Genomic DNA, 22,804 nt, shown 5'->3' on the forward strand with positions numbered 1-22,804 from the left:
ACAGCTCATCACCCTGAACACACCATCCCCACTGTCAAACATGGTGGTGGCAGCATCATGGTTTGGGCCTGCTTTTCTTCAGCAGGGACAGGGAAGATGGTTAAAATTGATGGGAAGATGGATGGAGCCAAATACAGGACCATTCTGGAAGAAAACCTGATGGAGTCTGCAAAAGACTGGGACGGAGATTTGTCTTCCAACAAGACAATGATCCAAAACATAAAGCAAAATCTACAATGGAATGGTTCAAAAATAAACATATCCAGGTGTTAGAATGGCCAAGTCAAAGTCCAGACCTGAATCCAATGGAGAATCTGTGGAAAGAACTGAAAACTGCTGTTCACAAATGCTCTCCATCCAACCGCACTGAGCTCGAGCTGTTTTGCAAGGAGGAATGGGAAACAATTTCAGTCTCTCGATGTGCAAAACTGTTAGAGACATACCCCAAGCGACTTACAGCTGTAATCACAGCAAAAGGTGGCGCTACAAAGTATTAACTTAAGGGGGCTGAATAATTTTGCACGCCCAATTTTTCAGTTTTTGATTTGTTAAAAAAGTTTGAAATATCCAATAAATGTCGTTCCACTTCCTGATTGTGTCCCACTTGTTGTTGATTCTTCAAAAAAAATACAGTTTTATATCTTTATGTTTGAAGCCTGAAATGTGGCAAAAGGTCGCAAAGTTCAAGGGGGGCGGATACTTTCGCAAGGCACTGTATATTATTTCTAGTAGTTGTCGTATATCATCTCCAATGTATTGTCCATGTAAAAAACCTGTCTGATCAGGATGAACAATACCTGGTAAAACCCTTTAACCTCTTAGAGCTCTAGGGGCGCTATTTCATTTTTGGATAAAAAACGTTCCCGTTTTAAGCGCGATATTTTGTCACGAAAAGATGCTCGACTATGCATATTCTTGACAGTTTTGGAAAGAAAACACTCTGAAGTTTCAGAATCTGCAAAGATTTTGTCTGTAAGTGCCCCAGAACTCATTCTACAGGCGAAACCAAGATGATGCATCACCCAGGAATTAGCAGAATTTCTGAAGCTCTGTTTTCCATTCTCTCCTTATATGGCTGTGATTGCGCAAGGAATGAGCCTACACTTTCTGTCGTTCGCCCAAGGTCTTAGCAGCATTGTGACGTATTTGTAGGCATATCATTGGAAGATTGGCCATAAGAGACTACATTTTCCAGAGGTCCGCCCGGTGTCCTTTGTCTAAATTTGTGCGTAATCTTCAGGTGCAGGCATTTTCTCCTGGGATTCAGGAGAGAAAGCATGTTTCCAAGAACGATGTATCAATGAAGAGATATGTGAAAAACACCTTGAGGATTGATTCTAAACAACGTTTGCCATGTTTTCAGTCGATATTATGGAGTTAATTTGGAAAAAAGTTTGCGTTTTGAGGACTGAATTTATGGATTTTTTTTGGTAGCCAAATGTGATGTATAAAACGGAGCTATTTCTAATACACAAGGAATCTTTTTGGAAAAACTGAGCATCTGCTATCTAACTGAGAGTATCCTCATTGAAAACATCAGAAGTTCTTCAAAGGTAAATGATTTTATTTGAAGGCTTTTATGTTTTTGTTAATGTTGCGTGCTGGATGCTAACGCTAATGCTAACGCTAAATGCTAACGCGAAATGCTAACTCTAGCTAGCTACTTTTACACAAATGATTGTTTTCCTATGGTTGAGAAGCATATTTTGAAAATCTGAGATGACAGTGTTGTTTACAAAAGGCTAAGCTTGAGAGATGGCATATTTATTTCATTTCATTTGCGATTTTCATAAATAGTTAACGTTGTGTTATGCTAATGAGCTTGCTGATAGATTTACACAATCCTGGATACAGGGGTTTTTTCATAGCTAAACGTGACGCAGAAAACGGAGCGATTTGTCCTAAACAAATAATCTTTCAGGAAAAACTGAACATTTGCTATCTGAGAGTCTCCTCAATGAAAACATCTGAAGTTCTTCAAAGGTAAATGATTTTTTTGAATGCTTTTCTGTTTTTTTGTGTAAATGTTGCCAGCTGAATGCTAATGCTAAATGCTACGTTAGCCATCAATACTGTTACACAAATGATTGTTTTGCAATGGTTGAGAAGCATATTTTGAAAATCTGAGATGACAGTGTTGTTAACAAAAGGCTAAGCTTGAGAGCTAGCATATTTATTTCATTTCATTTGCGATTTTCATGAATAGTTAACGTTGCGTTATGGTAATGAGCTTGAGTCTGTATTCACGAACCCGGATCCGGGATGGGGAGATCAGAAAGGTTAAATTCTGAGTGCTATGCATTTTGCTAGTTTTTTGGCATCACAACATTGAAGTGTAAGGCGCCTCCAGTTTTTTAGATAGACCGGGTCTTTATATTTGCCATCTGGGTCTTGTTTTAATAATATAGAAATCAGACCTTCCTGCAGAGTACCTGACAGACTACCATGTCTATAGGAGTAGTTAAAACAATCTAACAATGGAGCTATTAGTATGTCAAAAAATACTTGATATACCTCTACCGGTATGCCATCAAGCCCTGGGGTTTTTCCAGACTGAAAGGATTTAATAGCCTCAAAAAAGTATTCCTCTGTAATTTGGCCTTCACACTGATCTTTCTGTACATTTGTTAATTTTCAGTTTTTTATATTATTTGGAAATAATTCCTTACCGTAATCTTCATTCAGTGGGAGAGGATGAGACGGAAAACAGAACATCTGCCTAAAATAATTAGATTCCTCTTTTAAAATATAATTCGGAGAATCATAGATGACTCCGTCTTCAGTAACAAGTTTCTGCAAATTATTTTTGTTAGCGTTCCTGTATTGGAGATTCAGGAAGAATTTTGTGCATTTTTCTCCATATACCATCCAGTTTGCTTTATTTTTGTAATAGATTACATTAGATCGTTCTTGAAAAAGTTCCTCAAGTTATTTTTGTTTCTCGTAGTATCGTTTTTACTGCCATCTACCTGTACTATTAGTTCATGGATTTCCCTTGTTAGCCTTGTTTCTTTAGCCAGAAACTGCTTTTTTATTATTGAGGAATATTGAATTGAATGTCCCCTGAAGGTATATTTAAAGGTATCCCAATCAACAATGTTACTTGCTAAACCTATATAAACATATGATCTCTGTAATTATAAACAAAGGCTTCTGTACCAAATATTAAGTTCTGCTTTTCTGATGTATCAATTACTAACAGGTCTGTGAGAGACGGAATTCTTACTGGTTGGTAGGTCGATCAAATACTTATGTCATGCAATAAAATGCAAATTAATTACCTAGAAATCATACAATGTGATTTTCTGGATTTTTGTTTTATAATCCGTCTCTCACAGTTGCAGTGTACCTATGATAAAAATTACAGACCTCTACATGCTTTGTAAGTAGAAAACCTGCAAAATTGGCAGTGTATCAAATACTTGTTCTCCCCACTGTATATAGACTTGTAGACAAATACATAAAAAAGATAGGCAAACAAAAAACACATTTAATTATCGACAATAGAGAGAGAGAGAAGAGGAGAGAAAGAGAGAGTGAGAGAAGAGAGCCAGATCAGGTGTGTGTGTGAATGTAAAAGTCTGTATGTGTAAGCAAGCATGTAGTTGAGTGCGTGTGTGTTCATATCCACTTCATAATGTTCAGATATTTTAAACAGTTCCCATACCTTCTTTTTTTCATAACCTGAAGTCCCTGTAGAATTTAGTTCAGCCACGGTGCTTTGGAGCTGTCTCGGAATAGTTGTCCATCTATAAAGAGTTTGTTGCACGCCTACCATGCATCCTTTGTTGTCTTTGTGACGGATACAGTCTCTTACGACGTTTGTTTAAAACCTCTTAGAACTACCCCTCCTGGATCCGGGAGAATTGTCATCAACTGACACTAATTAGCATAACGCAACGGACAAAAAATATTACTAGAAAATATTCATATTCATGAAATCACAAGTGAAATATAGTGAAACACAGCTTAGCCTTTTGTTAATCACCCTGTCATCGCAGATTTTGAAATGATGCTTTATAGCCAAAGCAAGACAAGCATTTGTGTAAGTTTATCGATAGCCTAGCATAGCATTATGTCCAGCTAGCAGTAGGCAACTTGGTCACGAAAATCAGAAAAGCAATCAAATTAAATCGTTTACCTTTGATGAGCTTCGGATGTTTTCAGTCACGAGACTCCCAGTTAAAGAGCAAATGTTCATTTTGTCCCATAAAGATTATTTTTATAGCAGAAATACCTCCGTTTGTACTTCACGTTTGGTTGAGAAATCCACAGGAAACTGCGGTCACGACAACGCCGAAAAATATTCCAAATTAGATCCATAATATCGACAGAAACATGGCAAACGTTTTTTATAATCAATCCTCAAGGTTTTTCAAATATCTATTTGATAATATATCAACCGGGACAGTTGGCTTCCCAGTAGGAGCGAGAGGCTCAAAGGCCTCCTTTGTCTACTACGTACAAATCACTCTGAGAGCCACCAGCTGACCACTGACGCAATGTTGTTGTTCACGCTCATTTTTCAAAATAAAAGCCTGAAACTATGTCTTGTGATACTAGACACATTAGGGAATTCTTGGAAAAAGGAATCTGGTTGATATCCCTTTCACTGCACAATAGGGACGCATAGGAACGCAGAGCTTTCTAAATAAGAGTCCCTTCCTGATTGGATTTTTCTCAGGCTTTCGCCTGCAATATCAGTTCTGTTATACTCACAGACAATATTTTTACAGTTTTGGAAACTTTAGAGTGTTTTCTATACTAAGCTGTCAATTATATGCATATTCTAGCATCTTGTCCTGACAAAAATATCCTGTTTACTTTGGGAACATTCTTCTTCCAAAAATGAAAATAGTGCCCCCTAGTTTCAAGAGGTTATTAACTCCTTTGGAAATTGGTCATTGAGACCGAATTTGGTCCCTTTAAGCTCCCACCCTCTGCTTTTGATCAGCTCCTTTTGTTGGTGTGTTAAAATTTTCCGATGATCGGTCGAGGACCTTTGGTCTTGTCGCTCCGAGCTCCATGTCTACAGGAAAACCGGAAAAAAATATATTTTCACGCATGCTACGACATTGTATGTCTAGTAGCGTCTTCTTCATCACCCCGTTTTCCCTGAGTAGACAATTCATGTTGGAATCGTGTATTTTTACCTTGGCTGTGAGAGTCTTGTTTTCTATTTGGCGCGTGAGAATTTTACTCTGGCTGAACTCCAAACGCCCCCTCAGCCCTGCTACCTCCTCACACAACTTTTCCATTGTTGCATGGATTCCAGAGCACTAGCCTCTACCTCAATGCTAAGTAAATTGTTCTTGTCTGTAGATTAATCTGTTTTACTTTTTTTTGTCGTGTTAAAATTATTTTGTTAGGTTGTCGGATCTTTCCACTAAGGAGTATATTGTTCCTTCAAAGTGTAAAGCTGTTGGTACTCATCGATTTCCCTCTGGATCTGCTTGGTATCCATATTGGATCTTTACTGAAACCAGTTGTTTTACAAAAAGATAACAATGAGTCTTTCCGACGACGACAGGTGTCTGTAGTACAGCCAGCTAGCACTCGCGGAATCCACGCAAAAATGGAACCCAAGCTTGCAGTCCCAGCCGTTGTGGAATCCGTAGTAACAAAAACTTTAGTTCGGATTAAAATCTATTTATTTAAAAAGTTTTAATGTAAACAACGGTACAGTGTCCTGTTGTGCGCTCTGATGACGTCTCTCTCTCGACTGTACCTTTGTTTATCCCATGAGAAACTCTGTGTGGTTTGTGTTGCACTGCTTTGCTTTATCTTGGCCATGTTGCAGTTGTAAATGAGAACTTGTTCTCAACTAGCCTACCTGGTTAAAAAAAGGTGAAATATATACATATCTTTTAAATAAACACATGTGCTCGCCCAGCTGGTATTTAAGAGCTGCTGGCCCTGATGGTATTTAAGAGCTAATGGTCCTGACGGTATATAAGAGCTGCTGGTCCTGATGGTATTTAAGAGCTGCTGGTCCTGATGGTATTTAAGAGCCGCTGGTCCTGATGGTATTTAAGAGCCGCTGGCCCTGCAGGGGTTTAAGAGCTGCTGGTCCAGTGCATCAGATGGAGAGATGAGCTATACCTCATGTTAGGGTGGTCACATCATTCAGACAGAAACTGCTGTTATTTAACTCCATATCCTTTTTGCTCCAGATCCCGAGTTGGTGTAGGTTTTACTTTTAGTTTGTCATTTCAGAGGTAAACCTTAGTGGGCATCCATGGTGGGTGTCTTTAGAACCCCTTACTAGTGGCTTTGCCATCTTTCAGTGGGAACCCCCATGGTGTCTTTTAGAACCCGTTACTAGTGTCTTTGCCATCTTTCAGTGGGAACCCCCATGGTGTGTTTTAGAACCCGTTACTAGTGGCTTTGCCATCTTTCAGTGGGAACCCCCATGGTGTCTTTTAGAACCCGTTACTAGTGGCTTTGCCATCTTTCAGTGGGAACCCCCATGGTGTGTTTTAGAACCCGTTACTAGTGGCTTTGCCATCTTTCAGTGGGAACCCCCATGGTGTCTTTTAGAACCCGTTACTAGTGGCTTTGCCATCTTTCAGTGGGAACCCCCATGGTGTCTTTTAGAACCCGTTACTAGTGGCTTTGCCATCTTTCAGTGGGAACCCCCATGGTGTCTTTAGAACCCGTTACTAGTGGCTTTGCCATCTTTCAGTGGGAACCCCCATGGTGTCTTTCAGAAAACCTTTTGAAACCCTTTCTGTTTATGTTTGTTGAAGTGATTATCTTTGTTAGTTCCCTTTTCTGGGAGCGATGACATTTTGTTTGTCTTTGGGGAATTTAAAATTGACACATCCATTATGATTTGTTAATTTACAAGAGACTTTTTGATAACTAGTCAAAGTTTGACACCAGACACAATACCGAAGTAGGGTACTTCCTTACTTGTGGTGAGGGTTGTTGACACCAGTTGACTTTTCTTTCCATTTTCCAGCACAGTGCAGACAGTGACAGAGTACTGAGTAGCAGGTTTCAGGTCAGAGAGAGTGATGCTGGATGAAGATGTGGTAGTGATGTGTTGTTCTGTCCCTGGACAGTGGTAAGAGATCTGGTAATGATGTTGGGTTTGGTCCAATCCTGGTGACTGGTTCCAGCTAACAGCAGCTGATGTGGTGTCCACTGAGTGAACAGTCAGCTGGTCTGGATCAGGAAGTACTAAGAAAGATAAATAAGAAATAAGCTAAAAAATAGAAGTCACAACAGAAGTTGGATTTAGGGGTTTCTGCTGTATCCATTTATCAACGGTGGTCCGCTGCTGCTACATTGTTGCCGCCACTCCAATTTCTTTAAATATAAAATAAAATAATGGTGTCATTAAAAATCCTCTCCACAATAACAAGTGTTTAACACTGTACTATTGATAAAGTTGAAGCAAGCAGAGGCAGATCAACTCCTTGACATAATGACTCACACTAATGGGAAGCAAGCAAGAGTTCAGACACTATAAAAACGTGTATTAATTATTTCAGCACCAAACTGCATGATGAGATCTGGGGAATTCATCATCATGTAATTCCCGTCAGGGAAGATATTGGACCTTTGCATCCCATGTTGACACATCCATTATGTTTTGTTCATAGTTATCTTTAACTAGTTAAAGTTGAATTAACTTTGACATTAAACATAATATTTTAGTAGGGTACTTCCTTACCTGTGGTGAGGGTTGTTGACACCAGTTGACTCTGCTTTCCATCTTCCAGCACACTGCAGACAGTGACAAAGTACTGTTTACCACATTGCAGGTCAGAGAGAGTGATGCTGTGTGAAGATGTGGTAGTGATGTGTGGTTCTGTCCCTGGACAGCGGTAGGAGATCTGGTAATGATGTTGGGTTTGGTTCAATCCTGGTGGCTGGCTCCAGCTAACAGCAGCTGATGTGGTGTCCACTGAGTCAACAGTCAGCTGGTCTGGAGCAGGAAGTACTAAGGGAAAATAAACACATCATTGTCAACAAAAATAAATATAAAATAAAAGAATGTTGTAATTCTAAATCCTCTCCACAATAACAAAGTGTTTAACACTATACTACTGATAAAGTTAAAGTAAGCTGAGGCAGATCAACTCCTTGACATAATGACTCACATGAATGGAAGAAAGCATGAACTCAGATACTGTATTATAATCAAAGTTGAATGATTTCAGCACCAAAATGCATGATGAGATGGAATTAACCATCATATCTTTCTCATCAGGGAAGATACTGGACCTTTATACCCTATGCTGGCTGTTACGGGTTTCGGTTCTGTTACGGGTTTGGGTTTATCTATCCATTGAGGTTGACTAGGTTGGGCGCTCTGATTGGAGTCACCTTGTTAGTCAGTATTTGTTACACTTTAAGCCCCGCCTTATCTCAGCTCACTGGTCACCATAGCAGCACCCACTCGTAGCACACTCTCCAGCAGGTATATTTCACTGGTCATCCCCAAAGTCAACTCCTCCTTTGGCCGACTTTCCTTCCAGTTCTCTGCTGCCAATGACTGGAACGAATTGCAAAAATCACTGAAGTTGTAGTCTTATATCTCCCTCACTAACTTTAAGCATCAGCTGTCAGAGCAACTTACCGATCATTGCCAATATACACAGCCCATCTGTAAATAGCCCACCCAACTACCTCATCCCCATATTGTATTTTTTTTCTTGCTCCTTTGCACCCCAGTATCTCTACTTGCACATTCATCTTCTGCGCATCTATCACTCCAGTGTTTAATTGCTATATAGTAATTATTTTGCACTATGGCCTATTTATTGCTTTACCTCCCTAATCTTACTACATTTGCACACACTGTATATTGTTCTTATCTATTGTGTTATTGACTGTACCTTTGTTTTTTTGTATGCATTGCACATTTATTTGAATAAATAACTCTTCAATAACATGATAAATGTATTTTTCAAACTATACCCTCTACGTATGTACGTATGAATGGATGGATGGACCTTTTGGGGAATTGTTTATGTGGTAACAGTAATAGGCCAATAGGGGGCAATCCTCACCCTTCCTTAGTGAAACTGTTGTTTCAGTAGGATCACTTTCGAATCAATCAGATCAAGCGTTAACCGGCAGTGTCTGTGGTATAGCTGCTTTGGAGCAGCTGCTCTTTTTAAAAAATAATTATTTATTACAGAAAACACAAGGAAGGGGTAACATTAAAGTATTATTATCTCTGCTGGCCACCCCCTTCATGTTTCTAAGCAACATATCTTTCAACTATGCTATGATGTTTAACGTACAATTTTAACATATCTAATTGAATAGGATCTACATATTGCTTGTTGAAGATAAATACTTTTACTAAGAGTATTAGTATATTAGTAATTGACTAAACAGGTCTCTCCAGATATCCTAACAGTACTATTTCTAGAGTCAATTTTAGATCAATGCTATGCATTTTCAGCCGTTCCTGAACCTGAGACAGGCTACCTGAGGACAATACCAAAATAAATGGTTGATTGATTCTGTATCCTCACAACAAAATCTGCAGGGCTTCGGTGACTTTATGCCCCAAATATTCAAAATTTCGTTGGTGACAAGAATTCTATATAATAATTTGAGCTGAAAAGCACGAAGTCTTGAATATTGCATTGTTTTATATATCAACTCATACATCCTGTACCATGGAATCGGTACATCAAAAATCTCTTCCCAACTATTTTTCAATCTGCATGGCACAGTTGTCAACATCCTGGTCCTCAAATGAAACTGGTATACTTTCCTATTTATGCTATTTGTATTCCTCCGCAAGTTTTGATCCTTTATATTGGGCAGACAGACCAGCTCCTGCTATTACCCTCCTCCTCCATTTTTGGGGCAATGCTGTAGTCAATTGGTTGTACTCTTGGATTGAGCAAACCTTCCTGTACAATTCTGATAACTCCATGAAGGACATAACTCTACCATTACAATTTCATTTAAGAACAAAATACCCTTTTCAAACATCTTTCCTCTAAGTACAGGTATTTTATCAACCAGCACATTTGAGTTCAGCCATAATATTTGTTGTAATATTTGTTCTATCTTTTCAGGGGGATGAAATTGAAATTGTAGCCAGCTCTGCAATGATTGTTTGAAAAAGACAGATACTTAAAAAAAATATCTTGTTCAATTAGTCGAAAATGAGACATGGCAAACTGCACAAAGGCAAAAAGGCAATTTTTAAACAATGATTCTTATTAATCTACTTGAGAACCATTTAGGGGTCAACTACAACTTTTGAATGAGTGAAGCTTTTGGAGAGAATTTAGTGCTTTAATATTTAATAATCTCAACCACCAAATTCATATTCATTATGTAGATGTTCTCATTGTATTTTGTCCCGTTAAGCTTCCCAAATAAAGCAAAATACTTTTTGCTAAAATGATTTGAAAAACGGATCATCAGGAGTAGGCAGCTCCATAAGTGAGTAAACTGAAACATGACTATGGAGTTAATCGGGTCAAATTTTCCATAAAGAGACAGGTATTTACCTCTCCATGGTTGCAGGATCTTGTCTGTTTTTACAAGTTTTCTATTGAAATTCAATGTGGAGAGCTTATTTATATATTTTGTGATATGAATACCGAGTATGTCTACTTCACCATCAGCCCATTTTATAGGTAAGCTGCAAGGTAATGTATAAGTTGTATTTTTTAAGGATCCAATACATAATATTGTACACTTATCATAATTAGGCTTTAGTCCAGAGAGTACAGAAAAGTTATCTAGATCATTAATGAGACATTGCAGGGATCTAGCCTGCGGAGTTATCATACAATTTGAGTCATTGACATACATGGACAGCTTTGTTTTTAAGCCTTGGATTTCTAACTAATAGCTTTGGTGACAGCGGACACCCTTGTTTAACTCCTCTTGACAATTCAAAACTCTCTGAGAAGTAGCCGTTGTTTACTATTTTACACCTGGGGTTGCTATACATTATTTTTACTCATTTTATAAGAGAATTACTGAAATTGAAAAAATGTATAAATAAAATCCAGTCTTACTTTATCAAATGCCTTTTCAAAATCCGCTATAAATACCATTCCTGGCTTCTTATATGTTTCATGATGTTCTATTATTTCTAGTAGTTGTCGTATATTATCTCCAATGTATCGTCCATGTAAAAAACCTGTCTGCTCAGGGTGAATAATACCTTTTGCTATTGCTAGTATTTTTGCATCACAACATTGAAGTGTAAGGGGCCTCCAGTTTTTTAGATAGACCGGATCTTTATATTTGCCATCTGGGTCTTGTTTTAATAATATAGAAATCAGACCTTCCTGCAGAGTAACTGACAGACTACCATTTCTATAGGAGTAGTTAAAACAATCTAACAATGGAGCTTTTAGTATATCAAAAAATACTTGATAAACCTCTACCGGTATGCCATCAAGCCCTAGGGTTTTTCCAGTCTGAAAGGATTTAATAGCCTCAAAAAGCTCTTCCTCTGTAATTTGGCCTTCGCACTGATCTTTCTGTACATTTGTTAATGTTCCATTTTTTATATTATTTGGAAATAATTCCTTACCGTAATCTTCATTCAGTGGGAGAGGATGAGACGGAAAACAGAACGTCTGCCTAAAATAATTAGATCCCTCTTTTAAAATATAATTCGGAGACTCATAGATGACTCCGTCTTCAGTAACGAGTTTCTGCAAATTATTTTTGTTAGCGTTCCTGTATTGAAGAATTTTTTGTTTTTTTCTCCATATTCCATCCAGATTGCTTTATTTTTGTAACAGATTACATTAGATTGTTTTTGAATAAATTCAAGTTCTTTTTATTTTTCCTCTAACTTATTTTGTATCTCTGTAGTATCATTTTTACTGCTATCTACCTGTACTATTAGTTCATGGATTTCCCTTGTTAGTCTTGTTTCTTTAGCCAGAAACTGCTTTAGTTGTAGTTTGTAGTTGAGTGCGTGTGTGTTCATATCCACTTCATAATGTTCAGATATTTTAAACAGTTCCCATACATTCTTTATGTTAACTGAAGTCCCAGTAGAATTTAGTACAGCCACGGTCTGATGGAGCTGTCTCGGAATAGCTGTCCATCTATAAAGAGTTTGTCCACAATGATCAAGGCACGCCTACCATCCTCCCTTTGTTGTCTTTGCACCGGATACAGTCTCTTATGACGTTTGTTTAACTCCTTTGGAAATTGGTCATTGAGACCGAATTTGGTCCCTTTAAGTTCCCTGCCTCTGCTTTTGATCAGCTCCTTTTGTTGGTGTGTTCAAATTTTGCGATGATCGGTTGGGGACCCTTGGTTTTGTCGCTCCGAGCTCCAAGTCTGTGTACTCGGTGGAAAGCAACCTTGTTTACAGTCTCTATAGGAAGTTTCAATGAAAATTCTCTGATCGCGCCTTCTGTATTATTGGATGCGTCTTCAGGAAAACCAGAAAATGCTACGACATTGTATGTCTAGTAGCGTCTTCTTCATCACCCTGTTTTCCCTGAGTAGACAATACATGTTGGAATCATGTATTTTTACCTTGGCTATGAGAGTCTTGTTTTCTATTTGGAGCGTGAGAATTTCACTCTGGCTGTACTCCAAACACCCCCTCATTCCTGCTACCTCCTCACACAACTTTTCCATTGTTGCATGGATTCCAGAGCACTAGCCTCTACCTCAATGCTAAGTAAATTGTTCTTGTCTGTAGATGAATCTGCTATACTTTTTTTTGTCGGGTTAAAATTATTTTGTGAGGTGGTCTGATCTTTCCACGAAGGAGTATATTGTTCCTCCAAAGCATAAAGCTGTTGGTACTCATCGATTTCCCTCTGATTCTGCTTGGTATCCATATTGGATCTATACTGAAACCAGTTGTTTTACGAAAAGATAACAATGAGTCTTTCCCACGACGACGACAGGTGTCTGTAGTACAGCCAGCTACAGTGCCTTGCGAAAGTATTCGGCCCCCTTGAACTTTGCGACCTTTTGCCACATTTCAGGCTTCAAACATAAAGATATAAAACTGTATTTTTTTGTGAAGAATCAACAACAAGTGGGACACAATCATGAAGGGGAACGACATTTATTGGATATTTCAAACTTTTTTAACAAATCAAAAACTGAAAAATTGGGTGTGCAAAATTATTCAGCCCCCTTAAGTTAATACTTTGTAGCGCCACCTTTTGCTGCGATTACAGCTGTAAGTCGCTTGGGGTATGTCTCTATCAGTTTTGCACATCGAGAGACTGAATTTTTTTCCCATTTTCCCATTCCTCCTTGCAAAACAGCTCGAGCTCAGTGAGGTTGGATGGAGAGCATTTGTGAACAGCAGTTTTCAGTTCTTTCCACAGATTCTCGATTGGATTCAGGTCTGGACTTTGACTTGGCCATTCTAACACCTGGATATGTTTATTTTTGAACCATTCCATTGTAGATTTTGCTTTATGTTTTGGATCATTGTCTTGTTGGAAGACAAATCTCCGTCCCAGTCTCAGGTCTTTTGCAGACTCCATCAGGTTTTCTTCCAGAATGGTCCTGTATTTGGCTCCATCCATCTTCCCATCAATTTTAACCATCTTCCCTGTCCCTGCTGAAGAAAAGCAGGCCCAAACCATGATGCTGCCACCACCATGTTTGACAGTGGGGATGGTGTGTTCAGGGTGATGAGCTGTGTTGCTTTTACGCCAAACATAACGTTTTGCATTGTTGCCAAAAAGTTCAATTTTGGTTTCATCTGACCAGAGCACCTTCTTCCACATGTTTGGTGTGTCTCCCAGGTGGCTTGTGGCAAACTTTAAACAACACTTTTTATGGATATCTTTAAGAAATGGCTTTCTTCTTGCCACTCTTCCATAAAGGCCAGATTTGTGCAATATACGACTGATTGTTGTCCTATGGACAGAGTCTCCCACCTCAGCTGTAGATCTCTGCAGTTCATCCAGAGTGATCATGGGCCTCTTGGCTGCATCTCTGATCAGTCTTCTCCTTGTATGAGCTGAAAGTTTAGAGGGACGGCCAGGTCTTGGTAGATTTGCAGTGGTCTGATACTCCTTCCATTTCAATATTATCGCTTGCACAGTGCTCCTTGGGATGTTTAAAGCTTGGGAAATCTTTTTGTATCCAAATCCGGCTTTAAACTTCTTCACAACAGTATCTCGGACCTGCCTGGTGTGTTCCTTGTTCTTCATGATGCTCTCTGCACTTTTAACGGACCTCTGAGACTATCACAGTGCAGGTGCATTTATATTGCTTACACACAGGTGGATTGTATTTATCATCATTAGTCATTTAGGTCAACATTGGATCATTCAGAGATCCTCACTGAACTTCTGGAGAGAGTTTGTTGCACTGATAGTAAAGGGCTGAATAATTTTGCACGCCCAATTTTTCAGTTTTTGATGTGTTAAAAAAGTTAGAAATATCCAATAAATGTCGTTCCACTTCATGATTGTGTCCCACTTGTTGTTGATTCTTCACAAAAAAATACAGTTTTATATCTTTATGTTTGAAGCCTGAAATGTGGCAAAAGGTCGCAAAGCTCAAGGGGGCCGAATACTTTCGCAAGGCACTGTAGCACTCGCGGAATCCACGCAAAAAAAAGAACACAAACTTACACTCCCAGCCGTTATGGAATCCGTAGTAACAAAAACTTTAGTTCGGATTAAAATCTATTTATTTAAAAAGTTTTAATGTAAACAATGATGATGACGTCACTCTCTCGACTGTACCTTTGTTTATCCCATTAGAAATTCTGTGTGGTTTGTGTTGCACTGCTTTGCTTTATCTTGGCCAGGTTGTAGTTGTAAATGAGAACTTGTTCTCAACTAGCCTAACTGGTTAAATAAAGGTGAAATATATACATATCTTTTAAATAAACACATGTGCTGGCCCAGCTGGTATTTAAGAGCTGCTGGTCCTGACGGTATTTAAGAGCCGCTGGCCCTGATGGTATTTAAGATCCGCTGGCCCTGATGATATTTAAGAGCTGCTGGTCCTGATGGTATTTAAGAGCCGCTGGCCCTGATGGTATTTAAGAGCTGCTGGTCCTGATGGTATTTAAGAGCTGCTGGTCCTGATGATATTTAAGAGCTGCTGGTCCTGATGGTATTTAAGAGATGCTGGTCCTGATGGTATTTAAGAGCCGCTGGTCCTGATGGTATTTAAGAGATGCTGGTCCTGCAGGGGTTTAAGAGCTGCTGGTCTAGTGCATCAGATGGAGAGATGAGCTACACCTTATGTTAGGGTGGTCACAGCATTTAGACAGAAACTACTGTTGATTTAACTCCATATCCTTTTTACTCCAGATCCCGAGTTGGTGTAGGTTTTACTTTTAGTTTGTCATTTCAGAGGTAAACCTTAGTGGGCATCCATGGTGGGTGTCTTTAGAACCCCTTACTAGTGACTTTGCCATCTTTCAGTGGGAACCCCCATGGTGTCTTTAGAACCCGTTACTAGTGGATTTGCCATCTTTCAGTGGGAACCCCCATGGTGTCTTTAGAACCCGTTACTAGTGGCTTTGTCATCTTTCAGTGGGAACCCCCATGGTGTCTTTTAGAACCCGTTACTAGTGGCTTTGCCATCTTTCAGTGGGAACCCCCATGGTGTCTTTAGAACCCGTTACTAGTGGCTTTGCCATCTTTCAGTGGGAACCCCCATGGTGTCTTTTAGAACCCGTTACTAGTGGCTTTGCCATCTTTCAGTGGGAACCCCCATGGTGTCTTTTAGAACCCGTTACTAGTGGCTTTGCCATCTTTCAGTGGGAACCCCCATGGTGTCTTTTAGAACCCGTTACTAGTGGCTTTGCCATCTTTCAGTGGGAACCCCCATGGTGTCTTTAGAACCGGTTACTAGTGGCTTTGCCATCTTTCAGTGGGAACCCCCATGGTGTCTTTTAGAACCCGTTACTAGTGGCTTTGCCATCTTTCAGTGGGAACCCCCATGGTGTCTTTAGAACCCGTTACTAGTGGCTTTGCCATCTTTCAGTGGGAACCCCCATGGTGTCTTTAGAACCCGTTACTAGTGGCTTTGCCATCTTTCAGTGGGAACCCCCATGGTGTCTTTTAGAACCCGTTACTAGTGGCTTTGCCATCTTTCAGTGGGAACCCCCATGGTGTCTTTTAGAACCCGTTACTAGTGGCTTTGCCATCTTTCAGTGGGAACCCCCATGGTGTCTTTAGAACCCGTTACTAGTGGCTTTGCCATCTTTCAGTGGGAACCCCCATGGTGTCTTTTAGAACCCGTTACTAGTGGCTTTGCCATCTTTCAGTGGGAACCCCCATGGTGTCTTTTAGAACCCGTTACTAGTGTCTTTGCCATCTTTCAGTGGGAACCCCCATGGTGTCTTTTAGAACCCGTTACTAGTGGCTTTGCCATCTTTCAGTGGGAACCCCCATGGTGTCTTTTAGAACCCGTTACTAGTGGCTTTGCCATCTTTCAGTGGGAACCCCCATGGTGTCTTTAGAACCCGTTACTAGTGTCTTTGCCATCTTTCAGTGGGAACCCCCATGGTGTCTTTAGAACCCGTTACTAGTGTCTTTGCCATCTTTCAGTGGGAACCCCCATGGTGTCTTTAGAACCCGTTACTAGTGGCTTTGCCATCTTTCAGTGGGAACCCCCATGGTGTCTTTAGAACCCGTTACTAGTGGCTTTGCCATCTTTCAGTGGGAACCCCCATGGTGTCTTTAGAACCCGTTACTAGTGGCTTTGCCATCTTTCAGTGGGAACCCCCATGGTGTCTTTAGAACCCGTTACTAGTGGCTTTGCCATCTTTCAGTGGGAACCCCCATGGTGTCTTTCAGAAAACCTTTTGAAACCCTTTCTGTTCATGTTTGTTGAAGTGATTATCTTTGTTAGTTCCCTTTTCTAGGAGCGATGACATTGTGTTTGTCTTTTGGGAACGTAAAACTGACACATCCATTATGATTTGTTAATTTACATTAGACTTTTTGATAACTAGTCAAAGTTTGACACCAGACACAATATTTTAGTAGGGTACTTCCTTACTTGTGGTGAGGGTTGTTGACACCAGTTGACTTTGCTTTCCATTTTCCAGCACAGTGCAGACACTGACAGAGTACTGAGTAGCAGGTTTCAGGTCAGAGAGAGTGATGCTGGGTGAAGATGTGGTAGTGATGTGTTGTTCTGTCCCTGGACAGTGGTAGGAGATCTGGTACTGATGTTGGGTTTGGTCCAATCCTGGTGACTGGTTCCAGCTAACAGCAGCTGATGTGGTGTCCACTGAGTGAACAGTCAGCTGGTCTGGAGCAGGAAGTACTAAGAAAGATAAATAAGAAAGAAGCTAAAAAATAGAAGTCACAACAGAAGTTGGATTTAGGGGTTTCTGCTGTATCCATTTATCAACGGTGGTCCGCTACTGCTACATTGTTGTCGCCACTCCAATGTCTTTAAATATAAAATAAAATAATGGTGTCATTAAAAATCCTCTCCACAATAACAAGTGTTTAACACTGTACTACTGATAAAGTTATAGTAAGCAGAGGCAGATCAACTCCTTGACATTATGACCCACACTAATGGAAGAAAGCAAGAATTCACACACTATAAAAACCTTTATTAATTTCAGCACCAAGATGAATTATGAGATCTGGGGAATTCACCATCATATATTTCTCAACAGGGAAGAAACTATACCTTTACATCCCATGATGACACATCCATTATGATTAGTTCATAGTTATTTCAATAACTAGTTAAAGTTGAATCAACTTTGACACTAAACATAACTTAAGTTGGGTACTTCGTTACCTGTGGTGAAGGTTGTTGACACAGGTTGACTTTGCTTTCCATTTTCCAGCACAGTGCAGACAGTGACAGAGTACTGAGTACCACATTGCAGGTCAGAGAGAGTGATGCTGTGTGAAGATGTGGTAGTGATGTGTGGTTTTGTCCCTGGACAGTGGTAGGAGATCTGGTACTGATGTTGGGTTTGGTCCAATCCTGGTGGCTGACTCCAGCTAACAGCAGCTGATGTGGTGTCCACTGAGTCAACAGTCAGCTGGTCTGGAGCAGGAAGTACTAAGGAAAAATACATTATTGTCAGGGCTATAGTTAAATCTATAAATATATTACAGGAGAAACAGTAGAAGAGTAGTTGAAAAATAAGAAAAGGTCAGCTTGCAATTCCTTTTGATATGGGAAGAAATACGCTAATGCAGAAGTCACACAACATAGGTTAGATTTGTAATGTTACAAAAATGAACACTTTCCGCTATTTACATTAAATTATATAAATGAAAAGTATGGTTATATTATACATCCTCTCCACAATAACAATTGTTTAATACTGTACTACTGATAAAGTTAACTCAAGCAGAGGCAGATAAACTCCTTGACATAATGAGTCAAAGGAATGCAAGAAAGCATGATCTCTTATATCACAGTGCATTCGCAAGTATTCAGACCATTGATTTTTCCACATTCTGTTACGTTACAGCCGTATGCTAGAATGGACTAAAACATTTTCCCACCTGGTCAATCTACACACAATACCCCATAATGACTCGTCTCCCTGTCCCTGCCGCTGAAAAACATTCCCACAGCATGATGCTGCCACCACCATGCTTCACCGTAGGGATGGTGCCAGGTTTCCTCCAGATGTGACGATTTGCATTCAGGCCAAAGAGTTCAATCTTGGTTTCATCAGACCGTGATAATCTTGTTTCTCATGGTCTGAGAATCCTTTAGGTGCCTCTTGGCAAACTGCAAGTGGGCTTTAATGTGCCCTTTACTGAGGAATGGCTTCTGTCTCGCCAATATACCATAAAGGTCTGATTGGTGGAGTGCTGTAGAGATGGTTGTCCTTCTGGAAGGTTCTCCCATCTCCACAGAGGAACTCTGGAGCTTTGTCAGAGTGTCTATAGGTTTCTCGGTCACCTTCCTGACTAAGGCCCTTCTCCCCTAATTGCTCAGTCAAGGGGTCTCAATACTTTCAGAATGTACTGTTAAAACAACTTTTATTGAATTCACTATCAAACTGCATTTTGAGTTCTGGGGAATTCACATATAGTCATTTTGATAACCAGAACTAATACTTAAGTAGGGTAGTTACCTGTGGTGAGGGTCGTTAACACCAGTTGACTTTGCTTTCCATTTTCCAGCACAGTGCAGACAGTGACCGAGTACTCAGTAGCAGGTTTCAGGTCAGAGAGAGTGATGCTGTGTGAAGATGTGGTAGTGATGTGTGGTTTTATCCCTGGACAGCGGTAGGAGATCTGGTAATGATGTTGGGTTTGGTCCAATCCTGGTGGCTGGCTCCAGCTAACAGCAGCTGATGTGGTGTCCACTGAGTCAACAGTCAGCTGGTCTGGAGCAGGAAGTACTAGGGGAAAATAGATACATTATTGTCAGGGTTACAGTTTAACTCCAGATAAACACTGAGTGTACAAAACATTAAGGATACCTGCTCTTTCTATGACAGACTTTCTATGACAGACAAGGGGAATTCAGATGAAAGCTATGATCCCCTATTGATGTTACTTGTTAGATCCACTTCAATCAGTGTAGATGAAGGGGAGGAGACAGGTTAAAGAATGATTTTTAAGCCTTGAGACAATTGAGACGTATTTTATGTGTGCAAAACAAAATATTTAAGTGCCATTGAACAGGGTATGGTATGTCCCAGGAGCATAAGACCTGCAACGGTGCTAAGTTTTTCAAGCTCAACAGTTTCACATGTGTATCAAGAATGTTCCACCACCCAAATGACATCCAGCCAACTTGACCCAACTGTGGGAAACATTGGAGTCAACTTCGGCCAGCATCCCTGTGGAACGCTTTCGACACCTTGTAGAGTCTATGACCCAACGTATTGAGGCTGTTCTGAGGGCAAAATGTTTGTACACTCAAATGTAATTAAATGTTTAGTAGATGTCTCACTTAACATTTCTTAAAAATTGTATAATCAGAAAAATGTAAAACTTGAAAGTCCTCAAGCTTTTGATAAAGAGATACATAACTTCCTCTCAGATAATAGCTATACTAGGCCTTTTTCATCCTCCCTAAAAGACTCTCTTGACTAGGCTGCTTGGTGTTGCACTAAGATTGCTGTAGTATTTTAAGATGTTCTCGCTAGGGATGTGGAGGTCATGACCTTTTGTCAGCTGGTTATTGGCTAGCCATTGGCTGCTAACAGCTGACAACTGCTAACTGGCTAGCACAAAAAGTGAACAGCTTCGGGAGTACAGACTACAAGAAATCGGCTGATCGCCATCTAGTGGTGCAAGTAAGAACTGATGAAAATGCACAGTCAAAGATGAGAATAATTATTCTGTCAGAGGAAATATTTTTTTAGAATCGAAATAGAGGAATACTAAGAACAAATAAATGTGACGGGTAAATGATAACTCATTTAGGAAATGAATACATGTATTACAATGCTGGAAGTGAAGGCTGGAATTAAACAATTAACTATGCAAATGAGCGAAAGGTGTGTACATAAAGGAAATAGATGCCTGCCTCTAAAAATTGCCTGTTGTGTCCATTGATTTATGCGAATAAACGCCTGGGATATGATGCGTAGCTTTGCAATATCTATATTTTTAAAAAGTCTAAATAATTGAATATACACCATCACAATAATCAATGATTTATGTTAGGAGGACTAAAGAAAGATTATGATATGAAGACAATGTATTTCAGAAGAACAGAAGATTTGACCTACTGTATGTTATCTGGCAATGTGCCATGCCAGTGGCTCTAGACTTGCTCATTTAGCAGACAAGATATGCTTAAGTCCTGTGTGATTATTTTATATTTTATACATTTATAGTAAGAAGAATATAATGGAATTTAGCTGAATAAAATAGAGAGGATATTTTTCCCAATCCAGAGCTGGTGCGCATACGAAGTGTCTATGTTGAGTGTAAAAGTGATAATTTGAAACAGGTCCTATATGCTAGATTTAAAGTTATTTGGCAACCTTAGTTTTGAATTATGGAAACCTTCAGAATGTCTTAGAAATCAAAACATATATGGGCTGCATTATAGGACTATAGGGACCGAGTGCAAGCAAAAAAGCTTCAGACTGCACACACTGTTCTCTCAAGTGATCATATTTTCACCCATCAAACTATTTTCAATTTAATTGTGTCTTTACTAGACTGAACAAAAATATAAATGCAACATGTAAAGGGTTGGTCCCATATTTCATTGGCTGGAATAAAATATCCTAGAAATGTTTTATTCGCACAAAAAGCTAATTTCTCTCAAATTTGTTTACAGCCCTGTAAGTCAGTATTTCTCCTTTGCCAAGATAATCCATCCACCTGACAGGCATGGTATTAAACAGCATGACAGGCATGGCATTAAACAGCATGACAGGCATGGCATTAAACAGCATGACAGGCATGGCATTAAACAGCATGACAGGCATGGCATTAAACAGCATGACAGGCATGGTTTTAAACAGCATGGTATTAAACAGCATGGTATTAAACAGCATGACAGGCATGGTATTAAACAGCATGGCAGGCATGGCATTAAACAGCATGACAGGCATGGTATTAAACAGCATGACAGGCATGGTTTTAAACAGCATGGTATTAAACAGCATGGTATTAAACAGCATGGTATTAAACAGCATGACAGGCATGGTATTAAACAGCATGACATGCATGGTATTAAACAGCATGGTATTAAACAGCATGGTATTAAACAGCATGGTATTAAACAGTATGGCATTAAACAGCATGACAGGCATGGTATTAAACAACATGGTATTAAACAGCATGGTATTAAACAGCATGGTATTAAACAGCATGGTATTAAACAGTATGGCATTAAACAGCATGACAGGCATGGTATTAAACAGCATGGTATTAAACAGTATGGCATTAAACAGCATGACAGGCATGGTATTAACCAACATGGTATTACACAGCATGGTATTAAACAGCATGGTATTAAACAGCATGGTATTAAACATCATGGTATTAAACAGAATGGTATTAAACAGCATGGTATTAAACAACATGGTATTAAACAGCATGGTATTAAACAGCATGACAGGCATGGTATTAAACAGCATGGTATTAAACAACATGACAGGCATGGTATTAAACAGCATGGTATTAAACAGCATGACAGGCATGGTATTAAACAGTATGGTATTAAACATCATGGTATTAAACAGCATGACAGACAAGGTATTAAACAGCATGGTATTAAACAGCATGGTATTAAACAGCATGACAGGCATGGTATTAAACAGCATGGTATTAAACAGCATGGTATTAAACAACATGACAGGCATGGTATTAAACAGCATGACTGGCATGGTATTAAACAGCATGACAGGCATGGTATTAAACAGTATGGCATTAAACAGCATGACAGGCATGGTATTAAACAGCATGGTATTAAACATCATGGTATTAAACAGCATGACTGGCATGGTATTAAACAGCATGACAGGCATGGTATTAAACAGCATGGTATTAAACAGCATGACAGGCATGGTATTAAACAGCATGGTATTAAACATCATGGTATTAAACAGCATGACAGACAAGGTATTAAACAGTATGGTATTAAACAGCATGACAGGCATGGTATTAAACAGCATGGTATTAAACAGCATGACAGGCATGGTATTAAACAGCATGGTATTAAACAGCATGGTATTAAACAGCATGACGGGCATGGTATTAAACAGCATGGTATTAAACAGCATGGTAATAAACAGCATGACAGACATGGTATTAAACAGCATGGTATTAAACAGCATGGTATTAAACAGCCTGACAGGCATGGTATTAAACAGCATGGTATTAAACAGCATGGTAATAAACAGCATGACAGGCATGGTATTAAACAGCATGGTATTAAA

At 39.4% G+C, this 22,804-nt stretch overlaps 1 protein-coding gene across 1 annotated transcript in view; it reads right to left on the reverse strand.

Annotated features, from left to right (window-relative positions):
- Positions 1-22,804, reverse strand: part of LOC110534594 (fibronectin) — a 73,682-nt gene that overhangs the window by 33,157 nt on the left and 17,721 nt on the right. Inside the window, exons 6-10 of the mRNA XM_090188569.1 lie at positions 19,028-19,297; positions 17,725-17,994; positions 16,963-17,232; positions 7,682-7,951; positions 6,916-7,185 (exon numbers count right to left, since the gene is read on the reverse strand). Coding sequence (XP_090044695.1) covers positions 6,916-7,185; positions 7,682-7,951; positions 16,963-17,232; positions 17,725-17,994; positions 19,028-19,297 — 1,350 coding nt within the window. The remainder of the gene's footprint in view (positions 1-6,915; positions 7,186-7,681; positions 7,952-16,962; positions 17,233-17,724; positions 17,995-19,027; positions 19,298-22,804) is intronic.

The sequence above is a fragment of the Oncorhynchus mykiss genome, chromosome 10 (assembly GCF_057628025.1).
Source record: "Oncorhynchus mykiss isolate SJ-2025 chromosome 10, ASM5762802v1, whole genome shotgun sequence".
NCBI lineage: Eukaryota > Metazoa > Chordata > Actinopteri > Salmoniformes > Salmonidae > Oncorhynchus > Oncorhynchus mykiss.